Here is a 24888-nt window from a genome sequence, read left to right as displayed (position 1 = left end):
AAGTAGCTTGATACGACGACTGGTTTCTGAGATACAGCTGATCAAAGTCGCACTTTTGCCGCTGCGAGCGCAATCGTGCGAAAGCGAGAGGATGCGTAGGAATGGAAAACATTGTAAAATTGGTTTAAGCATAATATTGCATTAAACAGGGGACAAAAAGTGAACAAGTGCAATAAACGGATTTTGATGTTAATTTAAGCTGAAGACAGATGGCCGCTGTTCGACCTATTATGTCTTATTTAGTTGTGTAGTAATAAAACAGTTACTGGGACAGGGTGTTCTTGTTGTTACAGCATTTATTATCGCTAACGTGATACATGAAGTTTTGAAACCACGACAGAGACAAACCGTTAATTTAGCATTGTCGTTTCTACTATACCCTATGGTCTTCTGCTAATTAGGGACAAAGAAGCCTTTGATTCGTGACGTCACAAAGACAAATTTTTGTGTGATGCAAAACCCTGTCCTGACCTTTACGGTAACGTAATCTGTGGATTCTCCTATATTTGAAACTATTCGATATCTGCAAAAAAAGGCGCCTTCTCCTATCTAAACAATGCATTTTTTCGACGCAAGCGCCTTACGTGATGTCCCTTTCTCCTTAGCGCAAAAGGTTTACGATTTTTGGTCGCCGTTACTTTTCGTGCAGTTTTCTACATTTTTTAGTTGACGTAGAACCGTGAAACTTTGGATATATGTTTGTTGTAGATGTACCTTTAGTTTTACGCAAAGTTGTCATGGCCGTGTCATATGCACTTTAAGGATTTCAGCGGTAATCGATGTTTACTCATGGATATGGCATAGCATACATATCATATTGAAATATTAATGTAAATTTTTTTATCGTAAGATAAAAAGTAAGTCGCTTAGGCCGGTTCCACAGTCACACTTTGCGCCGGCGGATTCTTTGTGTGTTTCAATGTCCCGAGCGTACGCCCGCACGTCGGCGTATAATGAAACAAACAAAGAATCCGCCGGCGCAAAGCGTTGGTGTGGACCCGGTCTAAGGTGGCCGAGTAACCCGCGTTAAAACTTTTGTCAGCGTTAAAACTTTTGTTTTTTTTGTCAACCAATATCCCTCTGGTATTTAGGTACTGTTCCCGAACACCTAATTAAAACTTTTCCCCAACAAGATTTTTTTCAGTTTGACAATATATGTAACTTTAAGTCTAAAATTTTTGTTTGTTGCAAAGGTAATGTTTCACCCTCACGCACAAGTGGTTTATTAGTACCCAAGGTAAGTAATGATACACGCATCCAACAATGTCAGTTAACAAAAACAACCACAATACTGACCTTGTAAAATAAAATCATTGGAGGTATATGAATAAGTTATTAACTATGATAACACCAAATATGGCAAGGCTGCTTCATTTGCTATTTCTCTATGAATATATTTGTCTATAAGTTTTATGCAACTAAAATAAAAATACTCTTGTGATTAGGAACAAACTATACATTATACACAGGTAAAGGTTCCCTGATATCAGTGCATTATATTGTTGACACCTGTCAATGATCAGTTTGCAAACGTTTTTCAAGCCATTCTATAATGCATGAAGCATACTCTGAAGATACAGGGTCCTGGTCATGCACCAGCTCATGAAAACCACCAGGAAAAATCTGCAAATGAAAGTTAATTAGGTTGCTTAATATGTAAATTGATGAAAGTCAGTATCTTTTAAACCTTAATTGTTTTGTCAGCACTTTTTGATTTTTCATGTAGCAGTTTTGTTCCTGACACATTACACAGTTCATCATGGTCACCATGTAGAACAATATATGAAAAATTTATATTTGGTAACTCTTTTTCAACTTCATCTGCCATGTTGTATATTTGTAAAGCAGTTCTCATCAAAATTTTGCCATGATACACAAGCGGGTCACTGTTGTACCGTTCAACCTAAAAATATCAAATTGATTAAATGAATTACACAAAAAATACATGTTGCAGGGCATGTTAACCACACTTGTGTTTACTTACTTCTTGCTCTTTGCGGGAAATGAAAGAACTGTCCAGGGTTCCAACAGCAAGGCGAGGTAAAGCAGAATTAAGCATTTTTGCCATAAAAACCTGTAAAAATATCATGTTCACAACATAAAGGTGAAAAAACAGTAAAAGAAACTTCCAGGCCATACCTTGATTTGTGTCATTTGCTTGTTTTTAGTAATCATTGGAGAAGAAAGTACCACATGACTTATAATGTGCTTGGTCCTTTGAGCAAACAAAATGGTCAGAGCTCCACCCTACAAGAAATGTTATATAAGAGGTTAATATAGCTAATAAAAGTCATTGGTTTTATGCTACAGACAAAACAAACACTACAAAATGATTTTATGCACAATTACAATATTACAAAAAAACAATAACTTTATAAAACGCAGTAATATTTCATGCAAAGGCATGATTGGCAGGATCGCCCCACTGCGTAGGCCCTTGCTTGGTGATCACAACTATCGTATCGCGATCACTAGGTTTGCAGGCTTGGCAGCCCGGGCATTCAAATCTTGCTCCGACTTGTCAGGAAAAAGTGGCTGATCCAGCTAGGCTGCAATGCCTGGGCTGCCAAGCCTGCAAACCTAGTAACTTTATAAAAGTTAGAAAAAATCTGTTGTTTTTATTGCTTTTTTACATTTGTTACTATTCTTGCAGTTTTGGCGATTTTTAACACACTGATCAAAGTAAACCCATACATGGAATAAGACATGCAAATCCTTCAGGTACTATAGAAGTTCATATTTATAAAGTGTATTTTATTGCCCAGGATAGAAGTATACAGTAGGATTATTCGATACTGGTGTATTTAAACCCAATATTTTGTATGAAAAGTACTGCAATACCAATACAAAATTTCTCACAAATATACTCAACTACAAACAGTTAATCAAAAAAAGTGTTGAAACCATCCATAGTACATAACAATACCTGGTGATAATATCATAATCTATATTATACATACCATTGAATGACCAAACACAAACAAAGGCAAGTTGGGGTACTTTTTCTTCATAAGTGAACAATGGTGTTCAATGTCATTCAAATATACATTATAGTCATCAAGGTCAAGCCGATAACCTTCACTTTCACCATGACAATCTAAAACATTGACCAAATGTAGGGATTTGCAGCAAAAAGATAACAAACTGGAGACCGGCGTTATTCATTTTTGTCAATACAACATGAGCAACAGGATATTAGGTGCCCAACTCAAACCAATTCCTCATTTGATACAAGTAATAAAAAAAATTCCACGTTGATCCAAATTAAAACAAGTACTACTTACAGTGATCATGGCTGAACACCAGAAAGCCACATTCCACAAACTTTTCGGCCATGATGGCATGACGCCCACTGTGCTCTCCAAAACCATGCACAATTAGCATGAGTGCTCTGCCATAAATTAAAACATTAGGACTAAAGATAATGTTCTGTTGCTCAAAAGTTCCACAGCTAAGTAGGTGACTTATAGCAGAGAATATTCACAAGCAAAAAAAATTACTTCGAATCATGACCTAGAAATGCAGTTTAGGATTTAAATGGGATGCCCAGGTGGTGGTTTGCCTTTACCTTTAAATCTGTCCCAAGTTTACAATGCATTCCTGCAGAATGGCATTAAGCCAAGCATACCATGTTGCATTTATTGTAGGCATTCATGTTTACACAATTTTTCCAAAAACGTTTTGCATAATATGCAAGAAAAAATAACCTTGTATTTCATTGTGTTATAATTATTGTGCAAAGACACAAGTTTAACGTTTATACAGTATAGTACATGTGCCTAAGTACCATAATTTAAATTGTAACAATTTTGGTTCTTTACTACACCTTGGTTCTTTATCAGATGTCCAGTATCTACAAAAAATATAGTTGTCATTTGCATTGACAAAATGGTCCACATCGGCAAAAGATTTGCCACTGTATGTTCTTTTTTCTGTAAAGTACAAACAGTTCTGTGTAAAGCGAGAAAACTGCTTCTGGTGCAGACATAAGTATTTACATTGTGAACCACTGCAAATAATTGCACAACAGACAGGTGTGGGGGTGTGTGGTAACTTGGTCATCACACAAATATAAGGTAATACCAAAGAAAACCTGTATCACTTACCGATAACTTTGACATTGTCCTCCGTTGCAATTTGGCTATCCATACTAAACACAAGCTTCGTAAAAAAAATTTTTGGCTCACAATTTTATAAACTGTAAAATTTCGGAAAAAAAATTTCGGCAACACTTGCGCAGACAAGACTCGCCTTTTTCTCGTCTCGTCTCTCTCTATCACGCAGACAAGTCGAGTGAGATTCGATTTTTCGTCTCTATCACTCTCATGTTTGGTATACTCTTAATGGTAGTCCAACTCTGACTTTCCATTGTCTCCGTCACGCATGAGCACTTCGGCACAAAACCGCCAAAACGACTACTGCGTATGCTGGTTTGGTGTTATTAAAATGAAAAAAAAACAATGAAGTACCTATCAAATTGCCTAAATATGTATATTTCGGTGCTAAAAAAGGAAAATTGATATACAAATTATATTTTTGCGTTTGTTTTGCGGGTATGTTTCTTTGCTGTTAGTCAGGTTAATGTATAACCAAGATAGGGACTAAAAAATGGAAATTGAACTAAATTAGAAAATTATTCCACAAGAAAGTTTAAAAGAATTACCTTCTATCCACTCTCTTGACCGAGAGGACCTAATGAAAAACGTAAAGGCTGATGCCCACTGCCGTCGTAAGCGCGTCGTAAGGACCTTACGATACGTCGGTTACGACCGTCGGAGCAGTTGTATGCCCACTGCATCGGAGCGCCGTCGGAGAAGCATTCGGCGGCGCCGCTTACGACGAAAGAAGTCGATCTAACGACGCTACGATCGAGTAGAATTGAGTTCTACTCCGTCGTGCGTCGTAAGCACATCGTAGCGAAATAGCGTGTTGTAGAGTTGAAAATATAATTCGCTGTGCTGTTCACATGTGTTTTAGGATTGTTTTAATGCTCACTACTGGTGAATAATGATTTAAGTTTATGTAAAATTAATTTGTTCCTTATTTTTGATGATATATTAGAGCAAACTTGTGTGATTAATGAACATGTGCTATATTAAAACAACTATCATAATAACAATTGTAATAGCTTACAAATAAATGCAATTTTAGGACTCAGTATAAGTAAGAGTGAATATATGCACAATATGTTAGCATGTAGCAACAGTAGTTTATCAAAAAGTGCTTTTGTTACTGTCATTTATTACTAGGACCGGGAATTTGACTGTGCATCCATTACATATACCTGTAATTGAATTTTTAACACAAAATGTGAGTATAATTATGCTCAAGTTACATAAAGTTTAATATTGTAGTGTCATTAGCTTTTTCTGGTTTGCCACAAAGCTGTGTTTTGTCAGTAATAATTAAACACTGTCACTTTAAAAATGAATCATCTAATGGCACTGTGATTGATTGCAGAATACCCATAATTTTATATTAGTAAATTTAGATTGTACTTAATGCTTAAACACTTATTTTGTCGGATATTTATAACATATTGCTGGTAACACCTTTAGTTCTTTATTCAATTGACATATTTATTGTTTACAGAAGAGAAAAAAACAACAGATTATATTTTCAAGCAGTTGGTAATGAAGTGACCTACTTACTAGGCTTGTAATTGGGTTGTTTTTCACATAAAGCATGCTCTGTAAGGACCCACATATTCAAAAAACAACAAATTAAGTTTTGTGAAAATAATAGCAGCAAACTATTTACTATTGTTTCATGTTGTTGATCATGTGTTTTGAAAGCGTGAATAAATTTTGAATGCATCAACATTGTGGTTGTGGAGCATTATTAATTATTTCTCTATAAACAAGATGCTTTGAAGAAGGTTTGCACGCGAACTTTTAACTTTACTGGAACTATATATAAAACACACCGAAGCACAACGTACGATCGTACCAGTGTGCATGCGCCGTCGCAGCGTCGTATCAGAGACGGTTTGCGAAATCGGGCGAGGCGCGGGTATTTCCCAATCGTTGTCGTATCGTTAGCCAGTGGGAATCAGCCTTAACTGGTAGTTTGACTGAAACATCAAGGAAAGGCGGTCTAGTGAAAAACACATGTGAAGAAATTTGGTTAGGACTCAGCAGTGAATACGATTTTTCGGATTTTGGCAGAATAGGATTATGCAAGAAGTTCTAACATAGATAATCTTTTGAAAGAATATCCTAAATCTTGTTATAAAGCGTCAGACTTTTTTTATTAATGTTCCAACACCTAACATGTGCCCGAAGTTTTTGCCAGACGTAATTAACATCATTTCTGACAAACAGTGTACTGACAAAAGTAACAAGATTGGTCGAATTAGTGGAATTGAAAATGACGCAATTAGATATTTAGGCGGATATGTAATTTCTAAAGCTTACAATAAACAGCTAAATTAAGTGATATTATTGACAAATTGTGAAAGCAATCTTCCCGGGGCAAGCTTATTGTATTTTTAGAGAAAAATGTGGTGCCCTTACATATCCATCTGTTGAATTTTTGCATTTTCCGCAAACCGTTTATATAAAATGTAGAAGGGAAAGCCACAAAGTTCCAACATCAATTGATTTTAACAGTGTAGTATCATGTGTTACAAATGACCCCGTATTATGTGAGTTTTATTTGTAATATTTGTGAAAATTTTGAAGAAAATTCAGCATATACTGTTATGAACTATACAGTTGATCTGTTTGTTAGGGTTCTGTCATACACATGTGCCAAGCGTATCTTTCATAACCTTTTTGATGAATCAAACAAGCAATCCAAAGAACTTCGTGGTGACCTCAAATGTAAAAGTGTGACCCACTAAGTTTCGAAATCATTGTGAAAATGTTTAACCCAAGTTCAACAAACTTGCACATGTTTTGTTGAAACAATTGAGGTGTTTTTTAAATCTTGTCAATATGTTCTTTTTTATAATAACAACCGACATAAAACACACACAAACAAAAATTGATAAAAGTTGAAAACAAAGGAAATATGTAATTTAACGCTTCTTCTTTGCTGAAGGTAGGCCACACACTGTTGTCCAAATTTTCCTTCCACATGTATTATTACTACATTTTACTTTTTTAAGTATTTTTCTTGTTGTAATGAGACCAATCCCATATGCTGACTGACTAATATCAGGATTTTGTGAACGATAGCCTTGGGATCTCTGCAACAATTATTGTACTAGGTTAGACAAAACTTATGAACCTATATGCACTAACCAAAAACTTACTAAATTTCCAAAGAGTAGGCTACTTCTAGTATGTCTTGGCTTAAACGTTTTTAAAGCAACTCTGTTTGATCCAGATGAAAGCAACCAAATTTCTGGTGGAAAACACAAGACTTTAAAGAGTTGGCAAAACCTTTTTGTTTTCCCCTTTCTGTTTTAGTTCAACTTGTAAATATACATGATATATTGTTAAGCGTTATTAATAGATTTATTTTCATCAACTATTTAACACAAACCTTCCAATCCAACAGGTAGCAAATAAAAATCAAATTTAAGCCAATTCAACCTTGGGTCATTAATGGCTGTTATTGCATTGTTTTGTCCACAGTTCGTAATTTCAAACCACCTAACCCGCAGGTAAAAACTTCAATATATGTCAAACAATAAAGGCAAATGTTAATAATTTATTTGTTTTATGTCTACTTGAAAAACATTAAAACAAATTCCACTGTTCCCTCAAATGATTTTTATCAGTTTTAGGCATTGTCCAACATTCCAGCTCAACAAATCTCTTGCCAGGCTTACTTTCATCTGCCATTGAAAACAATATTTCAGGGTACGGATTACAAATCTTAGTAATTACATCAAACAACTGACACACCTTGAAGAAACAATTAGGCTGAATATGTGCTGGACTTAATCTTCAGTAATAAGTTTTGTTGTTCCAAATTAAACAATTCCATAACACGAGTCCATAAAATGTCTTGTCCTTCTTAATGCATATATTTGGAGCCAATTAGCTTCGAAGCATACAGGGAGTTTCTGGCAGTCTTAATTATATGCACATAGTGGTTGTGAGTTATATGAGGTTTATTTATATTTATCAAAACCCTATTATGGACATACCTTAAGACCGCATATCAGTATTTCTGTTAAAACAGTTTTGCCCGCGGGGTCATAAAGAAACTCAGTGAATGACAAGGCAACCGGTGATGCATTGGACTCAAATTTATGGTTGAATGAGCAGGGAGTAACGTGCTGTAAGCTAGTCATTTGATGCTGGGTGCTGTAAAAAAGTTAGTTGAAAATGCCTCAAAATGTTCAAGAGTGCATAGCTCAGAATTGAATCACAGAAGTATACCTTAATTTGATTTTATGTTAGGCCCGCCTCTTGTCTACGCATTCAGGTCAAAATTATTTGCAGGATAGTTGTTTAAAGCCCCTACAATCAGCCGTTTTGGCCAAGTACTTGGCTTGCGTCATTTGCGTCACTTCCATATTTGGTCACATGGCCCAAATACATGGACAAAACTCGCGATCGTTCACCTTTTTTACCATAAAACCATGGCAAGAGTATTTAAACGGCTCGAATCCGTATTTGTTTGACAGGCAGTAATACAGATAGCAATGTGACACTAGAATATTTCAATTGCGAACTTGTGTACCACTTGCTGGTGGCAAACCTTCATGTCTAATCGAATTCTACGCTATGCAGACCAAAGTTTATTTGTTGCATTGCAAACCTTCAAAGTCCGCACCCTTGGTGAAGAAAAGACTTTTTATTGAAGACGAAAAGTTTGTAAAGAGAAAACCTGTCTTATTATGTGCTTATTGGAAACGGAGATTTATGTTTCCACTATGACAAATTCGAGGCCAGGTTGAACATATTGTCTTTTCGCGATCTTTCAATTCACAGCACATTAAACCTGTTTGTTACATAATGTCAAATAGATGAGAAATGTTGCCCTATTTTGTTTATTTTGCCCGCACAAATACTTACGCACACGAACAATAAGTGTGATTCATAAAGTGGCATGGCCACCGATAAAATCATAAGGGTTATATGGTCAAATCCGAAAATCAAACCAAAACGTGCGGAAACATGTTTCAATTCACAGCATTTCTGGCAGAAAACCAGACGTAGGTTTGTATGGACTTTGGAGGCATCTGTGTGCGAGCATTACCCATGTTCTCATCGCGGATGACAACATTCACAGCTTGATCACCAGTGTTTAGTACCACCAATGTAATTGTGCTTTTGTGTTCATCCAGGAAGCCCACGTGCTTTATGCTCCGGTCGTTTGGCCCTTTGACTTCTATCCTTTTCGACCCTTCAACGATGAACTTGCTGTAGGTGTAAAATTTAGGGATATAATCAGTACCTGATTAACTGACGGAAAATTAGTCACGTGCCTTATGGAACAGCCAAAAATTCACTCAAACTAAATAACTTTATGACGTATAAGCAAACAAAGCACGTGTAAATTTCATGACTGAGTAATTCTGAAGGCAATGAATAAGTCTGATGGTAAACAACGTCTTCTTTGTTTCGAAAATTAATGCCTTCACATTTCAAAAATTTGTTTGAGGTTTTGTTCATTATATTTTACCCTTATTGTTGTTGAACGCAATACTTTCAGGCCACCTATTGCCTTAGGACCAGTAGGGCCTTAATCCAGCACTGCATATAACTTAATGACAACATTGCTGAAGACTTGGGATGTTTAAAGTAATTGTTCCCAACGATTTTTTTCAAGCACATTCAGTTAAAAGAAACTTTGAAATAATCCTATTTATGGGCTCCGTCCCGCTGTCTATATTGTTGCATCGGCAATACACCTAGCGCGTCCTAAGTACGAAACTTAAGATACCTAAAATGTCCCATATGATAAAACATAGGTTGTTTGTAGAACTCGTCATCGTCGGCGTTTACAATGATCGGTGAATCAACAAAGTTCTTCGCCCAGTTCGGTCCCCCGCCCTGATCAAGAGCAAGATTCCAATCCACCCAACCACTCACCCAGTTATTTAGATCCTAGAAACAGAGTTGAAGTCAACCATAGAAAAAAATTGAAAAGTCCAACCTTATTCGTTGTCGTTGGCAGCAAAGACACAATAAGGCCGTGTTACAAACTGGATTGATGGTAGTTATTTGTTTTGATTTGGTTTTGACAACGCGACTTGTTACTATTTTCGATAGAGTATGTGCATTCTGATTTGGTACAAGAGAAACAAAATACAAGCCTTTTTTCTAATAGTTATCTTGTTACACCGAAACCTCTCCCTTATGTCCAAATTCCGAATGAAAATTTTGGATTTCAGCAAAGGACCTCAAATAAAACTGGAGTACTACTTCATTACACACAATATACCTGCATCATATCTCTGCTGTAACGTTCCCCTCTCGTCCAATCACCGAGTTTCACTTTGTTTGGATCGAAAGGAACGGCGCCAGTACAAGCCTCGGTTCCAAGAATAAACTGATCGGGAAACAGGTCATGCGTTTCTGTGAGACGTGAAGGAGGTGCAAGCATGTCCATATACCTGGAAAAATCTTTGTCAATGGCTGTAAAACATTTCCCTGCTCAGAAAAAGCGCCCTAGTTTTGTTGTAACTATATCAGGTAATTTTGAAATGCAATCGTTTACAGTTTGGACAGAGCGATATACAAACTATTTACCACAAGTACTCTATTCTGACAATGGAAGTATCGTGAGTGGAGCTGCATGCGGTCTTTATAAAATAAATATACAAGCTGTGACCTAAGCATTTTACCAGTGAACACCAATTCCTGAAACGTATTTTGCAGCCTCTGTATCGTTAAGCACAGTGATTGCCCAGTTCGGGAACAGGGGCCGTTGGTCGTCACCGATCATCAGTTTAATTCCAGCGTGGTTGCGAGAATGGAGTGTAGGTCCCTGCACAAAAAGATAGCAAGAAATTGTATTATTGGTACGTTTTCATGTGATCACAAACTAGTGGGGTTTGGCAAATGGATGTGGCGGTTACATCGTTACAATGAATTATATACATCAGCTGGACGAGCCCAACAAGTATTAATGACAACAATATCCAATAAATCTGACCAAGTCCATTTTCACGAAGTCGCGCTGTTCGGCTGCAGTGAAAGCCATGCACTGAAATGCGAAGTCCTCTGCAAATCCATCAATGGGTTCGTTTTGTGCCGTCAAGCCCCAAAGGGTGATTCCGTTCTTTTCATATTCCTCCACAAACCTGTTGGTAAGAGAATCGCATGGAGTCGACCAAACTTTTCGGAAGTCTTGTTTTATATCAAGCGTCGTGTCGAACAAGTTTATTGTACTATAAGACGGTTTGTGTGAACAACAAAACCACTTAAATGTATTCTTATATATTGTAACCGCTGACCTTGCGAAATAAAGAGCCCAAGCTTTGTGATATTTGTCACCAGCTTCTCCGATCAAACTTCCCCCGCCGTACAATGCGCCGTTAGTTTTCATCCACGTGGGGGCGCTCCACGGGCTTCCAAAAAACTTCATAGGACGATCGTTCAGTTCCATTGCCCACTTCATAAGTGGTATCTAAACTATTAAAATTGGTAGAATTCAAAAAGGCAATGTGAGAGCTTGCTTGTCAAATATGTTATGTAGCTTACTGCTTGGCTAATGGAAATTAAACACCATAACCCAAATCGACGTAATTAGTCATTTTTTGCAAAGAAAACAAATTTAGAGAGCTGCAGACAGGGTGTGTACACGCAGTGTTTCAACCTGTAAGGTCTCATCAGCGCAGCTGTTGAAGTGGCACTGCTGTGCTAGCTTCTACACAAGCAGGCACACTAAATTTCACTTTGTGGTACCGTTCCGGTCAACGTCGATCTGTTGGGTACCCTATACTGGGTACCAAACAACAGAGACGAACCACTGTGGAGCGCACTATGGCCAAACGGATACACAACCTGTCTGCAGCTCTCCAATATTATGGCTTTTTTTGTACGATCATATATTTATTGCTAAATTTCACTGGTATCGCATCCAATACATTGCAGTCAAGCTGGATCAGCCACTTTTTCCCTACAAGTAATTCACTTTTTTAACATTTATTTATTTTTAAGATTTAACAATGAAGTAATGTAGTCCGTTAATGTGCAATCAATTTACCTTGTAGCTGAGGTCTTCAACTGCCAATGCGAAGTTCTGCATTTCGAAGTCATCGGGTTCGTCAGCATACGTGTAAAGACGAGTAGAAAAGTCACAGCTGGCCATAGGAATGCGGCCGATGTTGTATTCGATACCTAAAAAAATTCTACTCATTTCCACCATTAGGTTTAATGCTCCGAACAGGGAGAGCATGGGATTCTATGTCAAAAAACGATTTTATCGAAACCACAATTGCGTGAAGATAAGTTGTACCTTGTGGCGAGAAGTAGGAGCGCATAAGTTTCTCTTGTGTGCGTTGCGACAAGCTGACGATATTCATGGAAGCAGCATCGGTGAAGGCACCTCCGAATCCGTTGATCGTTTGGAATGTCTTAGCTGTGTTGCGCCGAACAGTAAAAATTGCAGCTGCAAAAAATATACATTTTAGCGTAAAACAAAACTTTCAAATACAGATATGTGCTAACAGAATATGATTACCACCGAAATTATTGGACTAAGATGAAGTTTTGGTACAAAACCTTCCAAACGAAGCTTATAAAATATTACTGTTCCTGGTAATTTGGTTTCAATCAGTGACAAAAATATCCGCACTTACTCGAATTGATGTCACCCATTTCCTCTGTAAACTGGAGAGTCGTTTGGTCAAATCTCAATCCATCTTTGCTGCTTGTGAAAGCAACCACCTCACCGGGATTAAAGGTAGGAAGCGCGGTGAGCGAATCACAGTAAGTCGAATTGCAAACGCACACTGTCGAATCCTCGCTAAAGTGCCGATGAACACATGGTTGTGGAGGTCCGTTCGTGTCGTCAACTGTGCAAGTCGTAATTATTTGCTGGGCGCTCAGAAACCGCTGGGATGTGGTTTCATTAATTGCTAAAATTTAGGATCTGAAGCATAAATGACTCAGTTCATGCAAGATATTGATTATCAAATTTGGTCAAAATGTTTGATCTGGAAAGTTTCTTGGTCTTTACCATGTTGCTTACAACAGAGAAATTCTAGTAAAGATAAAGAATAATTCCACCTAGTGCTAATTAAATAGTTCCAAAAAGATTTGTCTGCCACCGACAATTCAAAGTTGGGAATTAAGAATGCTCGTTTATTCGATCCTAGGATTGTATATTTGCTCTCGTTCAAGTCACTACACCTGTTATACATCCAAAAAAATGGGCGATAAATCAAAATACGCACCTGGTGAATTTGGCGCAACCAGAACCACGACGACGACAACCACAGCAGCAGTCACAAGTCCTATAACCGATAAACCCACGACCACCTTACTCACCATTTCCTCGGCTACTGACTGAAAGTTTCTTGAAGCAACCGATTATGGCGTGATATTGTTTTGTTAATAATTACCTTCTTGCGCAAACCTAATCGCGGCACGGGACTTGCTTGCTTAGCTGATTTAAAGGCCTGTGCATTTAAAGCAAACAGCTTGGCTTTTGATGTTGGAAAGTGTAATTGAAGCATGCTTGCTGCGCTGTTAGAGGATGATAAACAGGTTAATTAATTGGTAACCTTACGTATCAGCTGACGAGAAAATTTATAGCCAAGAAAAGTTTTGTTGCAAATCAATTTACTGATCGAGGCAAAACAAGCATGTTCTCTCTGTGGACTGCAAAGTTTGGGATTTGTTGAAAAGTGACACACTCTCGTAAATAATTAACTTCTCATTACGTAAGAGCTGCATTCTAAACGAATGCATTTTGCAAGCTAATAGCTGTAATAAGATATAAAAAAACAGCAATGTGGAATATGTCTTTTAATATTTTCCTGTTTGTGTTGGTTACACTGACTTTGCAATGCTGTAGCTTACGTAAGTATACAAGAATTTGTTGTTAGCAAAAACATTCAATAAGGGCGTCAGCTGTTTCTATATTATTCCAGTTTTCTATAACCAAAAACCTTTTTCCAGTTTTCTATAACCTGCCACTTATTTTATCACAACGTTAGAACGCAGATAAGTTGTCACAACTTGGTATGATATCGACAATTTTGTACCATTAAATTTTCAGGGGTAGAATTGGCCGGGAGTCCCAGACGAAGTCAGTTAGAACAAAGACCATGTATAGCTCGGTCATTCGGGAAGGATTCGGTTGTGTGCGTGTGTAACTCAACATACTGCGACACGGTTCAACCCGTGCCAAGTCTGGATACCGGGAATGGAGTTGTTTACACCAGCACCAAAGCAGGATTGCGGTTTTCGCAAAGAAATTTTAATTTCTCAGCGAACAAAATATTAACCGATTTTCGAGAAGGTGATATTTTTATGCCTGTTTGCTTTGGTCCGGTTTGCCGCGATTCTGCTTTCTGTCAGATTTAGGGTTCTTGCTAACGTCAAGACATTGGGGATATTTGGGATATGAGCTAATAAAAGTACTTCTAAATGTTCAAGAGGTTGTTCATAAGCTAAAATTACTGCTTTTGAGGTGCAAACGAGCTCAACTTTCTCATCAACATCTCATCGAGCCATAAGTATCAGAAGATTAAAGGTTTCGGAGGCGCATTTACCGATGCCGCTTCGATCAACATAATGAGTTTGTCCACAAAAACTCAAGACCAACTTCTCAAGACATACTTTTCCAACGAAGGTATATTGTCCCTTATGGATAAATATTATTTCGATATAACTATGATATATTGTCGACAGGAATAGAATACAGCATGGGTAGAATTCCAATGGCAAGCTGCGACTTCTCAACACACGAATATACTTACAACGACTTCGCTGGAGATTTTAACATGACTAATTTCACTCTTGCTCCGGAAGATCTAAAGTTCAAAGTAAGAACATAATTTAAATCCTACAGCAAAATTGATGATAGTTTTAGTGATTTCGCTTTTGTTAGATACCTTTGATATTACGAAGCGAATCATTACGTGGACGTCCCTTAAAACTGTTCGGAAGCCCATGGAGCGCCCCCGCGTGGCTTAAAACCAACAATGCTCTCCACGGTAGAGGAAGCCTCAAAGGACGGGCTGGCGACAAATATCACCAAGCATGGGCCTTGTACTTCTCAAAGTAAATGTTTTAGTATTCAATGTTGATAATAACTAATATTTGGGGCTTCGTTGATTAGTCACATTGACAGACTGACTTGACGCAATATCTAATAATACGTGTTTTTCCCAAAACTTCTGGTTTCATATTTACGACGATGAAAAATGTTAAAGTTTGACAATAAACTTGTGAATTGTTTTGTGGCGTAAAGGTTTGTGGAAGAATATCAAGCACAAGGCGTCAAGTTGTGGGGATTGACTGTACAGAACGAACCAAACGACGGTTTTATTCCCGAATTTTCCTTTCAATGCATGGGAATGACCGCAGAGCAAGAAAGGGACTTCGTCAAACTTGACCTTGTAAAGATGAACAGATGTCGACTGTAACAATGCAATGGGTTGCAAACAAACAATAAATACACATTACCAAAGATTGCAAATATTACATTATTATAACTTAAAGCACTTTTTAGTGGTTTTCAACATATTTTTATCAACAGCAACAAACCAAATTTAGTATTGGTCAAAGTACTTCTTGTAGTAATTTACCATCAAAGATTTCTGAGTTTGCTTTGAAAGTTAACACTGCCTTACCTGGATAAAATTTCTCTGTATTCAGGGCCCAACACTACATTCCCTGGGGCACACAGATGTAACATTGATGATCGTCGACGGACAACGATTTCTGCTACCAGAATGGGCGAGCACTGTGCTAGCCGATCCTGATGCCGCCAAGTTTATTTCAGGAATCGCTGTACATTGGTTAGTTTTGCACTATTATAGCGAAAAGTGCGATTTAAAGTTTTTTTTATGCTAATGGAGGTAAAACATGCTCAGTGTTGGTGTAAAACCTGAAAACAAAGTTTCCGAACCTTAGGTAGGAATAAATCAAATGGTTCCAACAGGCATTATAAGTTAAAAACACGTGCAGGTATACTGACTTTATAACTCCTGCGGATAAGCTGAGTAAGACACATGATCAACACCCAAACTATTTTATATTGGGGACGGAGGCGTGTGTTGGTCAACTATCTTCACCCGATGAAAAAGTCAAACTGGGAAACTGGATTTCTGGATGGCGATACAGCAACGATATTTTTGAGGTTAAATGCTCTTAAAATTTAAAGATAAATTGGGTGATATGTTTTTTTAATTACCACTGTCGTTATTTAAGCAGTCTATGTGCCTTACTAATCACTTTAACTTGCATTGAGCCAAGATTGGCACAACATAATGCAAAGATAGAAAAATAATCTGTCATTTAAACATGTCCCTGAAGAGAATAAAGTTTTTTTGTAAGTTTTTTATTATGTGAGACAATCAACAAACCCTGGAAATCCCTTTAAGTAGAGGACGGGTGCATTCTAAAAATTAAGCCTGCAATCACGTACCTTACCGCTTGTACTTGCTCAAACAAGGTCCAGAAATGTCCAGGATAGGGCTTAGGATTAAGTCTTACCAAAAGCAAATATCAAGGGTAGTGCTGGGTTGAAGTCTTAGAACAACATTCGGGAAACCTTTCTGATTTAAAATTGTTTTCAGGATCTAAATAACTGGGTGAGTGGTTGGATGGATTGGAATCTTGCTCTTGATCAGGGCGGGGGACCGAACTGGGCGAAGAACTTCGTTGATTCACCGATCATTGTAAACGCCGACGATGACGAGTTCTACAAACAACCGATGTATTATCATATTGGACATTTTAGGTAACGTTTGAGCACATAGGTTGCATCATACACAAATTAATCTCAGAAAAATATTATTGAGTATTAGGTAATCATTTTTAAAATATAATGATTTCTTTTGTCTCCTTTTCGCTTATTTTAATATCTTTTCCTCAATATTTTAGAACAAAAACTGAGCAAAATTTATCATGGAAATATCTTATCGACAAAAAAGACATTGGTTTTTGTTTGCAGTAAATTTCTTCCAGAGGGTGCAACAAGAATAGACGTGTCTGGCCCAAAACACGATCCCTTGATAAAATATGTGGCATTCCTTGATACCGACAACAGCACTCTCACCTTGGTGGTGTCAAGCGCCCGGGATTTCGATACAGAAGTAATAATAAACGACGCGTCTCTCGGGTCAGCCCGGTTTCAGATTCCTTTCCACTCCATTCAAACGTTTGTGTGGAAAACCAGAAATTAAAATTTGCATATTATGAGCGGAAAACATGTTTTGTACGAATTTCGGTTGGGATATGATTAAGATTGTGCATGTTGATTTATAATGAGAATACCCTGAATTTCATTGTTAAGCCTTGTAAGCAGTAATCGATTGATTGTAAAATGGAGTCCAAAAAAACAACAACTCAAAAATACCACCTGAAAAAATAAATATCCTTATAAACAGCGTGAAAAATTCCTTCCCTCGTTTCGGTTGCAAAGGTGAAAATCTCGGGAACAAGTAAACAAATAGCAAAATTTCAAAAGTTAGGATAAAAACTGCATTGAATCAGGTTTGATTTGTGTGCATTTGATGCTGATTGAATTTTCATTTGTGAAAGCAGACAATCTGAAATTTGGTTGATAGGCGACTGATAACAAGAATGACGGCAGCAGTCGTGTGTGTTGTGTTGAACTTGCTGAAGCTAGAGAAAAACACTGAAAAATATTTTAAACGTAATGTTTTAAGGATTGTTTTATGGCGTTTGCGAAACACTCTTTAAAAGAGTAAAAAGTTTAACTAAATGGAACTTGGTTTCCTGGTGCTAAACATAATTATGTGGATTTTTCAAGATTGACCTCTTTCGCACCTATAGAACAATCCAATCGTGCCAATTCTTTGCACTACCTCAAATAAACGTCTGGAACGTGCCTTGCTATTCAAAAGTTCATTCTCTTTGAGGTGTATTCACACATGGGAACGAGACGGTTGTTGGCCTGATGGTAGCTTAATTATCCCCAATTATTAGTTGTTTTTAGCATCGCGCTGCCAATAACATGCAAACGTAACCTTCCCATTCTGCACCTGGGAACAGCTTTTTGCCAAAACAATTAACTTTCAATCCAACGTGGATTTAATTGTAAGCAACCTAAATAACTTTTCCGAATTGCATGTACTCAAACCTTCATCAAATGATTTGGCGATCTGCAGTCATGGCGAGGTACGTACAAAAGGCTGTATTCAAATATAAAAACCCCGTTTTTGAATAAAAAATACATTTCTTGAATATTGGCGCTTGTTTTCAGTGTTTAATCCACGTGAATTTCATGTTGAAATTTATTAAAAACACCACTTTTTCAAAAGGGTAAGTGAGGGATATGTCAACGTTGTAGCAGCGTTTTTCAGAACTTTTTGCGTATCAAGAATGATAAATATCAAATTATTGTTAAACTTGGAATCGACAATTAATACCAGCGTCCCATCTGCAATGTCACGTGACCTAGGACCCTGCAGTAGTGCGGCAACGTAACTTTCCCCATTTTGGAAAAACTCCTAGAAAATAATCTCATCTTGTTTGTTTCGATGAAGTGGGAACTTCATATTGTAATTAAGATCAGTTAAAGTTAAAGTCAACTTTTTCAGGTTTATCTGCTAAATAAAATCGATTCCGAACATCCAGGACCAACGGATTTTCTTAACTCTGTGGAAATTTTAATTTTAAACTAAATACTACGCAGCCATCTACATGATTTGCCTGGAGTAACTGCGTAGTCACGCTACAAATACATCTCCAACAATTTCCTAGTTTTTAGGTAACTGGAAAGACATGACGCAACACACAAAGTAATTGCTGTGCATTGCCAATGGCACACAGTTCAAGGACGAAAAATCCCTCAAAATTGCGTCACAGTCCTCTTTAATTTCGGAACGGCGGAAGCAACTTCAACCTGCTTGCTTGTTCAAGGAACACCAATTGCCCAGCCTGATAAGACCCTATTTCCGATTGTAAGGAAGAAGTACTTCGTTTGGCGACAGGACTGTTTGTAGGCTGGTGGTTCATTTCTGCCGTGGTTGTTCGTGGCAGAAGGGGAAAATACGAATACGACTTTAAACGCGAGGCTCGAGAACAAGGGCCAGCGCGACTGGTCATCCCGTACTATGAAATCGAACCGACTGACGCTCTTCACGCTTTTGTTTATCGTGATAGCGTCGACAGGTAAGTTGTGGTGGTGACGTGTAGTTTATAAGAGCAATCTTTTACAAAGCTGTAAAGTAATTAAAAGGCGATTTTGCAACGATTAAACCCACGCAATTCCTTAGAGTTGTGTTTGATAAATTTTTGAACACATATTTGATGCTAACTCCTCTTATTTTATAGAAGTTCGTGAAGTCGAAGCTCAGAATTCTGGAAACAAGTAAATTTTTCATTTTCCTTTAAAGCTTAACGCCTATAATCTACATAAACTCCTTTCCATTCGACAATGATATATTGAAATTGCATTTTACACTGTTGTCGATATCAGTGACTGTCATATGCGGTTACATTTTCCCCATGCAGCACGCAACTCCAAGGTTTTCTCCAGCAAGCGAGCTCAATTTTAAAAGATTCAAAAAATGCGAGCAAGGAGTTAGCCGTCTTTGTGAAAGACGTTCAACTAAAGGGATTGGCAGGCAAAACACGTATGTTGTAGCCTAAAAATCCATCGTATTAAGTTTCAAAGATAATGTTAAAATCTTGCAATGTGGTAAAAATGAAAATATACGGCAAAACATTTACTTTTCAAACCATCCTTTAATATAGGCTATTAGTGTCAATACAATTGTAATATTGTGCTGTTAAATAAATTAATGATTTATGAAACTCAATTTTCAAAGTGTTTTACCTGACTTTTTTGACCATATTTTGAGTATATGCATAATGCTACAAATATTTTCATAGTTAAACGTCCCGAATAAAGATATTTTACATTTTAGCTCAATGCCGGTTACCATGCAAAAATGGCGGTCACTGCATCAACACTGACACGTGCGCATGCATCAACGACTGGTTCGGGCCGGATTGCACACAGTGTAAGCTGAACATGCACCTAGACACTGTAGTTCACTTGATACAAGGCGTTGTTTTACAGTTGTTTGCAGTCAATCTTGCCTGCATGGAACTTGTACGGCCCCGGATACCTGCTTATGTGAAAACGGCTGGAAGGGCATTGATTGCAACACACGTAAGCAGAAATTTTAAAAAGCGCGACTGTGCGAGCTGCTAGCTGTGCAGATAATTGAGTTCTGTTTTGAAACAAATGTTCAAGAAACGTCGGTTGCACTTGTTTCGTAACATTTGACCGTGCCCTTTAGTTGCCTTGGAACGTGGTGAATGCTTAGTTTGTTCACCTGACAAAGCTTGCAACCCTAAGTGCATGCATCAGAATATTCCATGCGTCACGGCCCTAACGACGTCATGCTTATTAGCGAATGTTCAGATCACAAAAACTTTTCCCACCATTGTTGCCAATGAACCGTCCAACGACAACCGATAGTCACTTCCAATTAGTCGTGTACAACACGAACATTCCTCTTCCAGATAACTTCCTGCGTGGCTGTCGAGCTGTCGAGGCGCGCATTTCAACTATCGCTAATTAGCTTGTGGCTTTTCTCTCTGCAGCAATCTGCAACCCCGAATGTTTGAACGGCGGCGTTTGCTCCAGTCCTGATCTTTGCACATGCCCTGTGGGCTACACAAACAACGTGTGTCAAACAGGTAACACCACTACGACATTTAAACTGAACGACAAAAAATATGCAAATATATTTGGCTGATAATTGCTGCTACAAAGATACTGACCAACAAAACTCAGTGCTAAGATGTATTCTTGACCGTATTTTGTTTATTTCACAGCTCTATGCGATCCGCCTTGCGTTAACGGGGTTTGTTCGAAGCGGAATGTTTGCCAGTGTTTGGCCGGTTGGACAGGAGCAATATGCGACATTCGTAAGTAACACCTAACCGACAGATAAGAAAAATTTACCGCTGATTTTGCAAGTTCAGCTGTGTTTTCCAGCCTCGTGCCTGCCGCCGTGTGAACATGGTGGCAAATGCGTGCGACCAGATACGTGCGAATGTATCGGATTGTGGCACGGACATTCCTGCGAGCTACGTAAGTTCACGAAGTGGTGTTTCTAACTGACACAATGTTTCTAACAATCTTAAAAAATAAGTTTTGAATATGATAACACAATGTTGTTGATAATATTCTCATGTTAACTGTACACCTAAAAGCTGAGCCTTTTAAAACGTTTCCACACTTAACAATGCAACGATACGTTGTTGATATCCGCTTTCTACACCAAATTACACATTTGATTTGCAGCTGTGTGCACCAAACGTTGTCAGAACGGAGGAAAATGCACCTCGCCGAACGTCTGCTCTTGTTCCGTCGGATACAGTGGCGAACAATGCCAACTCAGTAATCTTTGCAATTGCATTTGTTTAAAAAAGCGTGGGATTTGGATTAATCTGAATTCAACGACAACGTTCTTATACCAGTTCAAACAAAACGCCGTTTTTTTGTCAAATTATTTGAAATGCAGTCAATCAACCTTTTTTATTGTAAAAAATGTCTGCTTTCCATTTATATTCATGCTCACAGGAACATAATAGTCACAGAGATTAGTCACTGTTGACACATGTTCATCTTTAGCCATGCCTTCCCATCGACATGGAGAGAGCATCTGCACCATCTGGAGTGCGAGGCATATCCACACATTTGACGGCAACTCATATGACTTTCACGGCGTGTGTCATTACACAATGATGACTGACTGCACCGATCACACTTTCTCGATCGAGCTCTCTATGAACCCAGAGGACTACCTGCCGATTCACCGTGAAACGGGACAAATCTCCAATCAGACTGCTTTTGATGCGGTATGATCAAATTTTATTTGCTTCCGAGAGTCGTACGTATGTTTGCTCTGCAATGTCATGGGTTATCTTTGGTTGCTTTTGTTTTAATATGGGTGTTTCAACACTCTTTATTTTTTTGAGATACACAAACACAATTTTTGGTCGTGGTTTCTTTTTCTACCTTTACAGCATATCTATGTAAAATGTCGCAATAAAATGCTAGTGGTGGACATCTTAACGTGTTTTGATTTGTGTATTTTTATTCAAAAGGCACCAATGATGTCTGCCTATAATGATTAGCATATTAGCTTTGCATTTTCTATTCCGCTGATTTAAAAAATACATTGTTTTGGAACTCATAATATCAACCTCATTGATGACGCATATATCGGTTTCGAGAATCTTAGACGATTATCTTTATATAATCACGTCCATTTATTATTTAGTTGCATCCGGACATGAAAAATCTGCTCAACAGTACGACGGACTTCATGGCTTTGATCATTAACATCCGTGGTTCAGACTCTCTTACCTTACTTCCAAACAATGTGCCGTTGATTAACGACCAAGTGTAAGTAATCTGGCTGGGGAACAAGTAACATATACAGTTTTGCTTACCATTTAAATGCAAAAGTGATTTAATTTTGCTAAATCTGTTACTGAGTCTCCGTTATCCATAGAAACAGGCGATTCAAAGAAAACAAAATTTCATTTGATTTAATACAGAACATAGCGTTTGTTTGATTTACAACATTTCAAAAAATAGGAATATTTTTAGGCTTTAACTTTAAAACCTGTTGTTTTTTGCTTATGACAGCGTCGGTCACTCACAATTCGCTCAGGAGCGCTTCTCGATAGCACACGTTGGTCAGTACCTGAAGGTCAACATTAAGATAGGATTAGTGGTAATGTGGAACGGTAAGGGACTGGCCATCATCGAACTGGAGGACAATACTTACAACACCAAACTTTGCGGTCTCTGTGGGAATGCTGACAAGGACTCTTCCAACGACATGGTGTTGCCCGATAGTAAGCTGTTTTCCAAATGCAACTTATTAACGTCCATTAGAATTACTCGATCTACTCAAACATATCGGCATATTTTGAGCTTCAAAAAAGATTTTTGCAAGCACAAGCTCGTTTTTAAAATTAATATGCATTGGTTCGGTGGAAACCTCTGAAATAATGGTCACAAAAGCGTCGCTGGTGGCGTGATTTCTGCATTAGGTTTTGTGCTGTGCCGTTTAAGTCAACCTTCGACTTTCAAGAGGTTTCGGTATTTAGTATACAAATGTTAATTTTTTTTATTTTCTGTTACAGAGACCATCGCAAGTAGCCCCACTTGGATGGCAAGAGGTTGGAGAGTGTTGGGAATCCACTCGCACTGCCAAGATATTACCAGAGAAACGTACGACTGTGAAGGTCTGGATGCGGGTATTATCGACGTGAGTTTGTTGAAAACGGTTTACAACTTCGAACCAGAAATAGTAGAAAGACTCCCTCCAGCGATCTTGCACGTAACATCTTGAATATTTTTGTTCTCTACTTTCCAGACGATTCACGCCGTATGTTCAGTGTTTATATCGAACAACGGGGCCTTCCAGGGCTGCATTGATGCTGGTGTCGACCCAACCCCACTCGTCGACGGATGTATAGCTGACCTGTGCAAATGCGAGGTAAAGTGTTGAGTAAATTTGTCACATCACGGTAAAGACCATATGTGTTGATGTACAGTTAATGGATGTAAATGAAGAACAAATTGTAATTACGACAAACATTGTCACAATTTATCCATATTAAAACAAAATTACTGTAATTATCTTCCAGTGGACAGTTCAGTTACAGATTGTTTGATATTTTTCCAGACAAGTTATCGACCAGATTGTCAGTGCGATTCGGTCGCTCAATATGCCAGGTTGTGTATGAGCAAAACTGACATCATACCTCAATGGAGACAAGCCGGATTCTGTGGTTCGTGTATATTCAAAGTTATATTGCTGAATTCTGGACTATTCCAGATTATAAGTAACGTAAGACATTGCACATCAGACTCCCCTTTTCATTTAACAAGAAGTTTTAAAAACCTAAACTTACTATACTCAATAGAGGTTCGTAATGACTGATAAATCTGCACTATATCCTATAAACCCGGCCTTCCTCAGCAAAAAGTTATACCATACGTAATATGTAATCTCGTTATGACCGCGAAGAAATTATCTGCCCCAATGGAATGATCTACAACGAATGCGGATCGTCGTGCCCAAGGACATGTCACAACCTCATCACCCCGGAAACCAACTGCGATGAGCATTGTGTGGATGGCTGCATGTGTCCGGAGGGGACTTTACTCCACAACGGAAAGTGTGTGAAAGAAAACGAGTGCCCATGCGTCCACAATTCTGTAATCTACCCCGCTAGACATACGCTGCGACAGGCCTGCTCCCAATGGTAAGTCCTGTGATTATTAGGCCGCAGAATAAAAGCAACTATTTTTGCGCTGTATATTTTGCCTGAAAAACCTCACTTGTTATTGACATCCAAACTAACTTACAAAGCTTGTTATTGATATTGACATACTTTTGTCAGGGTGCGAGAACATTTCGTGTTGTTTGGAAAACATTTAGTGTTCAGCTTCGCACAGTTTCGGAGAATATATAACTATTGGCACATACTAAGGGCATGCAGTAAAACATTAATGTGCGTTGCTACAGTGAAAAAGTTTCACTCGAAATTCGGGGACAATGCTATTAGAAAATGTGTATATTGCCTACATGTAGGCACCACGAAAAGAGTCTGGGGTCATTGTATATATGTGTACATTGTCACCATGGTTTGCTTAAAACTAAAAGGTATTTATCACAAAGCTTGGTCCCTTACAATATCATGTTATTTTCCAACTAAAGAGTCCTCGCACCGACATATTGTTTTCTCTACAGGACATTGCCTGCATTTGCGCCAGTAACAAACATTATATTATGAT

The 24888-nt window shown here is 38.1% G+C and overlaps 4 protein-coding genes across 6 annotated transcripts in view; 2 read left to right on the top strand and 2 right to left on the bottom strand.

Moving 5' to 3' along the window:
• Positions 1 to 1205: 1205 nt before the first annotated feature.
• Positions 1206 to 4344, bottom strand: LOC145898551 (monoglyceride lipase-like). 2 transcript variants are annotated; one of them, XM_082987055.1, is made up of 8 exons: positions 4107 to 4344; positions 3827 to 3932; positions 3285 to 3391; positions 2961 to 3097; positions 2140 to 2247; positions 1985 to 2074; positions 1688 to 1903; positions 1206 to 1623 (listed from the first exon to the last, which is right to left on the bottom strand). In XM_082987055.1, the coding sequence occupies exons 1-8, from the start codon at positions 4147 to 4149 to the stop codon at positions 1513 to 1515; spliced, it is 918 nt and encodes a 305-aa protein (XP_082843181.1). In that variant the 5' UTR covers positions 4150 to 4344; the 3' UTR covers positions 1206 to 1512. The 2 variants fall into 2 exon arrangements, with proteins under 2 accessions (XP_082843181.1, XP_082843182.1); XM_082987056.1 differs by having other exon boundaries at positions 3827 to 3853; positions 4107 to 4157.
• A 4738-nt stretch (positions 4345 to 9082) lies between these two features.
• On the bottom strand, positions 9083 to 13403 carry LOC145897993 (lysosomal acid glucosylceramidase-like). Its single transcript, XM_082986446.1, has 10 exons — positions 13307 to 13403; positions 12710 to 12925; positions 12367 to 12519; positions 12115 to 12248; positions 11363 to 11535; positions 11062 to 11209; positions 10751 to 10893; positions 10348 to 10519; positions 9847 to 10010; positions 9083 to 9323 (listed from the first exon to the last, which is right to left on the bottom strand). Exons 1-10 carry the CDS (start codon positions 13401 to 13403, stop codon positions 9083 to 9085), a joined length of 1641 nt encoding a protein of 546 aa, XP_082842572.1.
• A 470-nt stretch (positions 13404 to 13873) lies between these two features.
• Positions 13874 to 17269, top strand: LOC145897991 (lysosomal acid glucosylceramidase-like). Its single transcript, XM_082986445.1, has 10 exons — positions 13874 to 13934; positions 14134 to 14376; positions 14548 to 14709; positions 14769 to 14902; positions 14968 to 15140; positions 15331 to 15478; positions 15738 to 15880; positions 16050 to 16221; positions 16661 to 16824; positions 17038 to 17269. Exons 1-10 carry the CDS (start codon positions 13874 to 13876, stop codon positions 17267 to 17269), a joined length of 1632 nt encoding a protein of 543 aa, XP_082842571.1.
• A 1798-nt stretch (positions 17270 to 19067) lies between these two features.
• The window catches only part of LOC145898496 (uncharacterized), a 52815-nt gene continuing 46994 nt past the window's right edge, over positions 19068 to 24888 (top strand). For both annotated transcript variants that reach the window (XM_082986970.1, XM_082986968.1), the window contains exons 1-16: positions 19068 to 19223; positions 19386 to 19422; positions 19566 to 19687; positions 19982 to 20077; positions 20137 to 20229; positions 20667 to 20762; positions 20901 to 20993; positions 21064 to 21159; positions 21373 to 21468; positions 21703 to 21929; positions 22355 to 22479; positions 22726 to 22937; positions 23229 to 23353; positions 23462 to 23584; positions 23774 to 23879; positions 24119 to 24356. In XM_082986970.1, the coding sequence (XP_082843096.1) occupies positions 19166 to 19223; positions 19386 to 19422; positions 19566 to 19687; positions 19982 to 20077; positions 20137 to 20229; positions 20667 to 20762; positions 20901 to 20993; positions 21064 to 21159; positions 21373 to 21468; positions 21703 to 21929; positions 22355 to 22479; positions 22726 to 22937; positions 23229 to 23353; positions 23462 to 23584; positions 23774 to 23879; positions 24119 to 24356 (1943 nt within the window). In that variant the 5' untranslated portion in view covers positions 19068 to 19165. The remainder of the gene's footprint in view (positions 19224 to 19385; positions 19423 to 19565; positions 19688 to 19981; positions 20078 to 20136; positions 20230 to 20666; positions 20763 to 20900; positions 20994 to 21063; positions 21160 to 21372; positions 21469 to 21702; positions 21930 to 22354; positions 22480 to 22725; positions 22938 to 23228; positions 23354 to 23461; positions 23585 to 23773; positions 23880 to 24118; positions 24357 to 24888) is intronic.

This window comes from Ascidia mentula, chromosome 4, assembly GCF_947561715.1.
Source record: "Ascidia mentula chromosome 4, kaAscMent1.1, whole genome shotgun sequence".
NCBI lineage: Eukaryota > Metazoa > Chordata > Ascidiacea > Phlebobranchia > Ascidiidae > Ascidia > Ascidia mentula.
This window is presented reverse-complemented; position numbering and strand designations above follow the sequence as displayed.

Bases quoted from the DNA above. Each gene is read 5' to 3' on its own strand.
- LOC145898551 (XM_082987055.1), bottom strand. From the start codon at position 4,149: ATGGATAGCCAAATTGCAACGGAGGACAATGTCAAAGTTATCG. The intron at 2,248-2,960 runs GTATGTATAATA...CATTTCTTGTAG, and splicing joins TTGTGTTTGGTCATTCAATG to GGTGGAGCTCTGACCATTTT. The intron at 2,075-2,139 runs GTATGGCCTGGA...ATATTTTTACAG, and splicing joins AGCAAATGACACAAATCAAG to GTTTTTATGGCAAAAATGCT.
- LOC145897991 (XM_082986445.1), top strand. From the start codon at position 13,874: ATGTCTTTTAATATTTTCCTGTTTGTGTTGGTTACACTGACTTTGCAA. The intron at 15,141-15,330 runs GTAAATGTTTTA...TGTGGCGTAAAG, and splicing joins TGGGCCTTGTACTTCTCAAA to GTTTGTGGAAGAATATCAAG. The intron at 15,881-16,049 runs GTTAGTTTTGCA...AAACACGTGCAG, and splicing joins TCAGGAATCGCTGTACATTG to GTATACTGACTTTATAACTC.
- LOC145897993 (XM_082986446.1), bottom strand. From the start codon at position 13,403: ATGGTGAGTAAGGTGGTCGTGGGTTTATCGGTTATAGGACTTGTGACT. The intron at 12,520-12,709 runs GTAAGTGCGGAT...TATTTTTTGCAG, and splicing joins AATGGGTGACATCAATTCGA to CTGCAATTTTTACTGTTCGG. The intron at 10,520-10,750 runs GTAAAATGCTTA...AGATTTTTCCAG, and splicing joins TCAGGAATTGGTGTTCACTG to GTATATGGACATGCTTGCAC.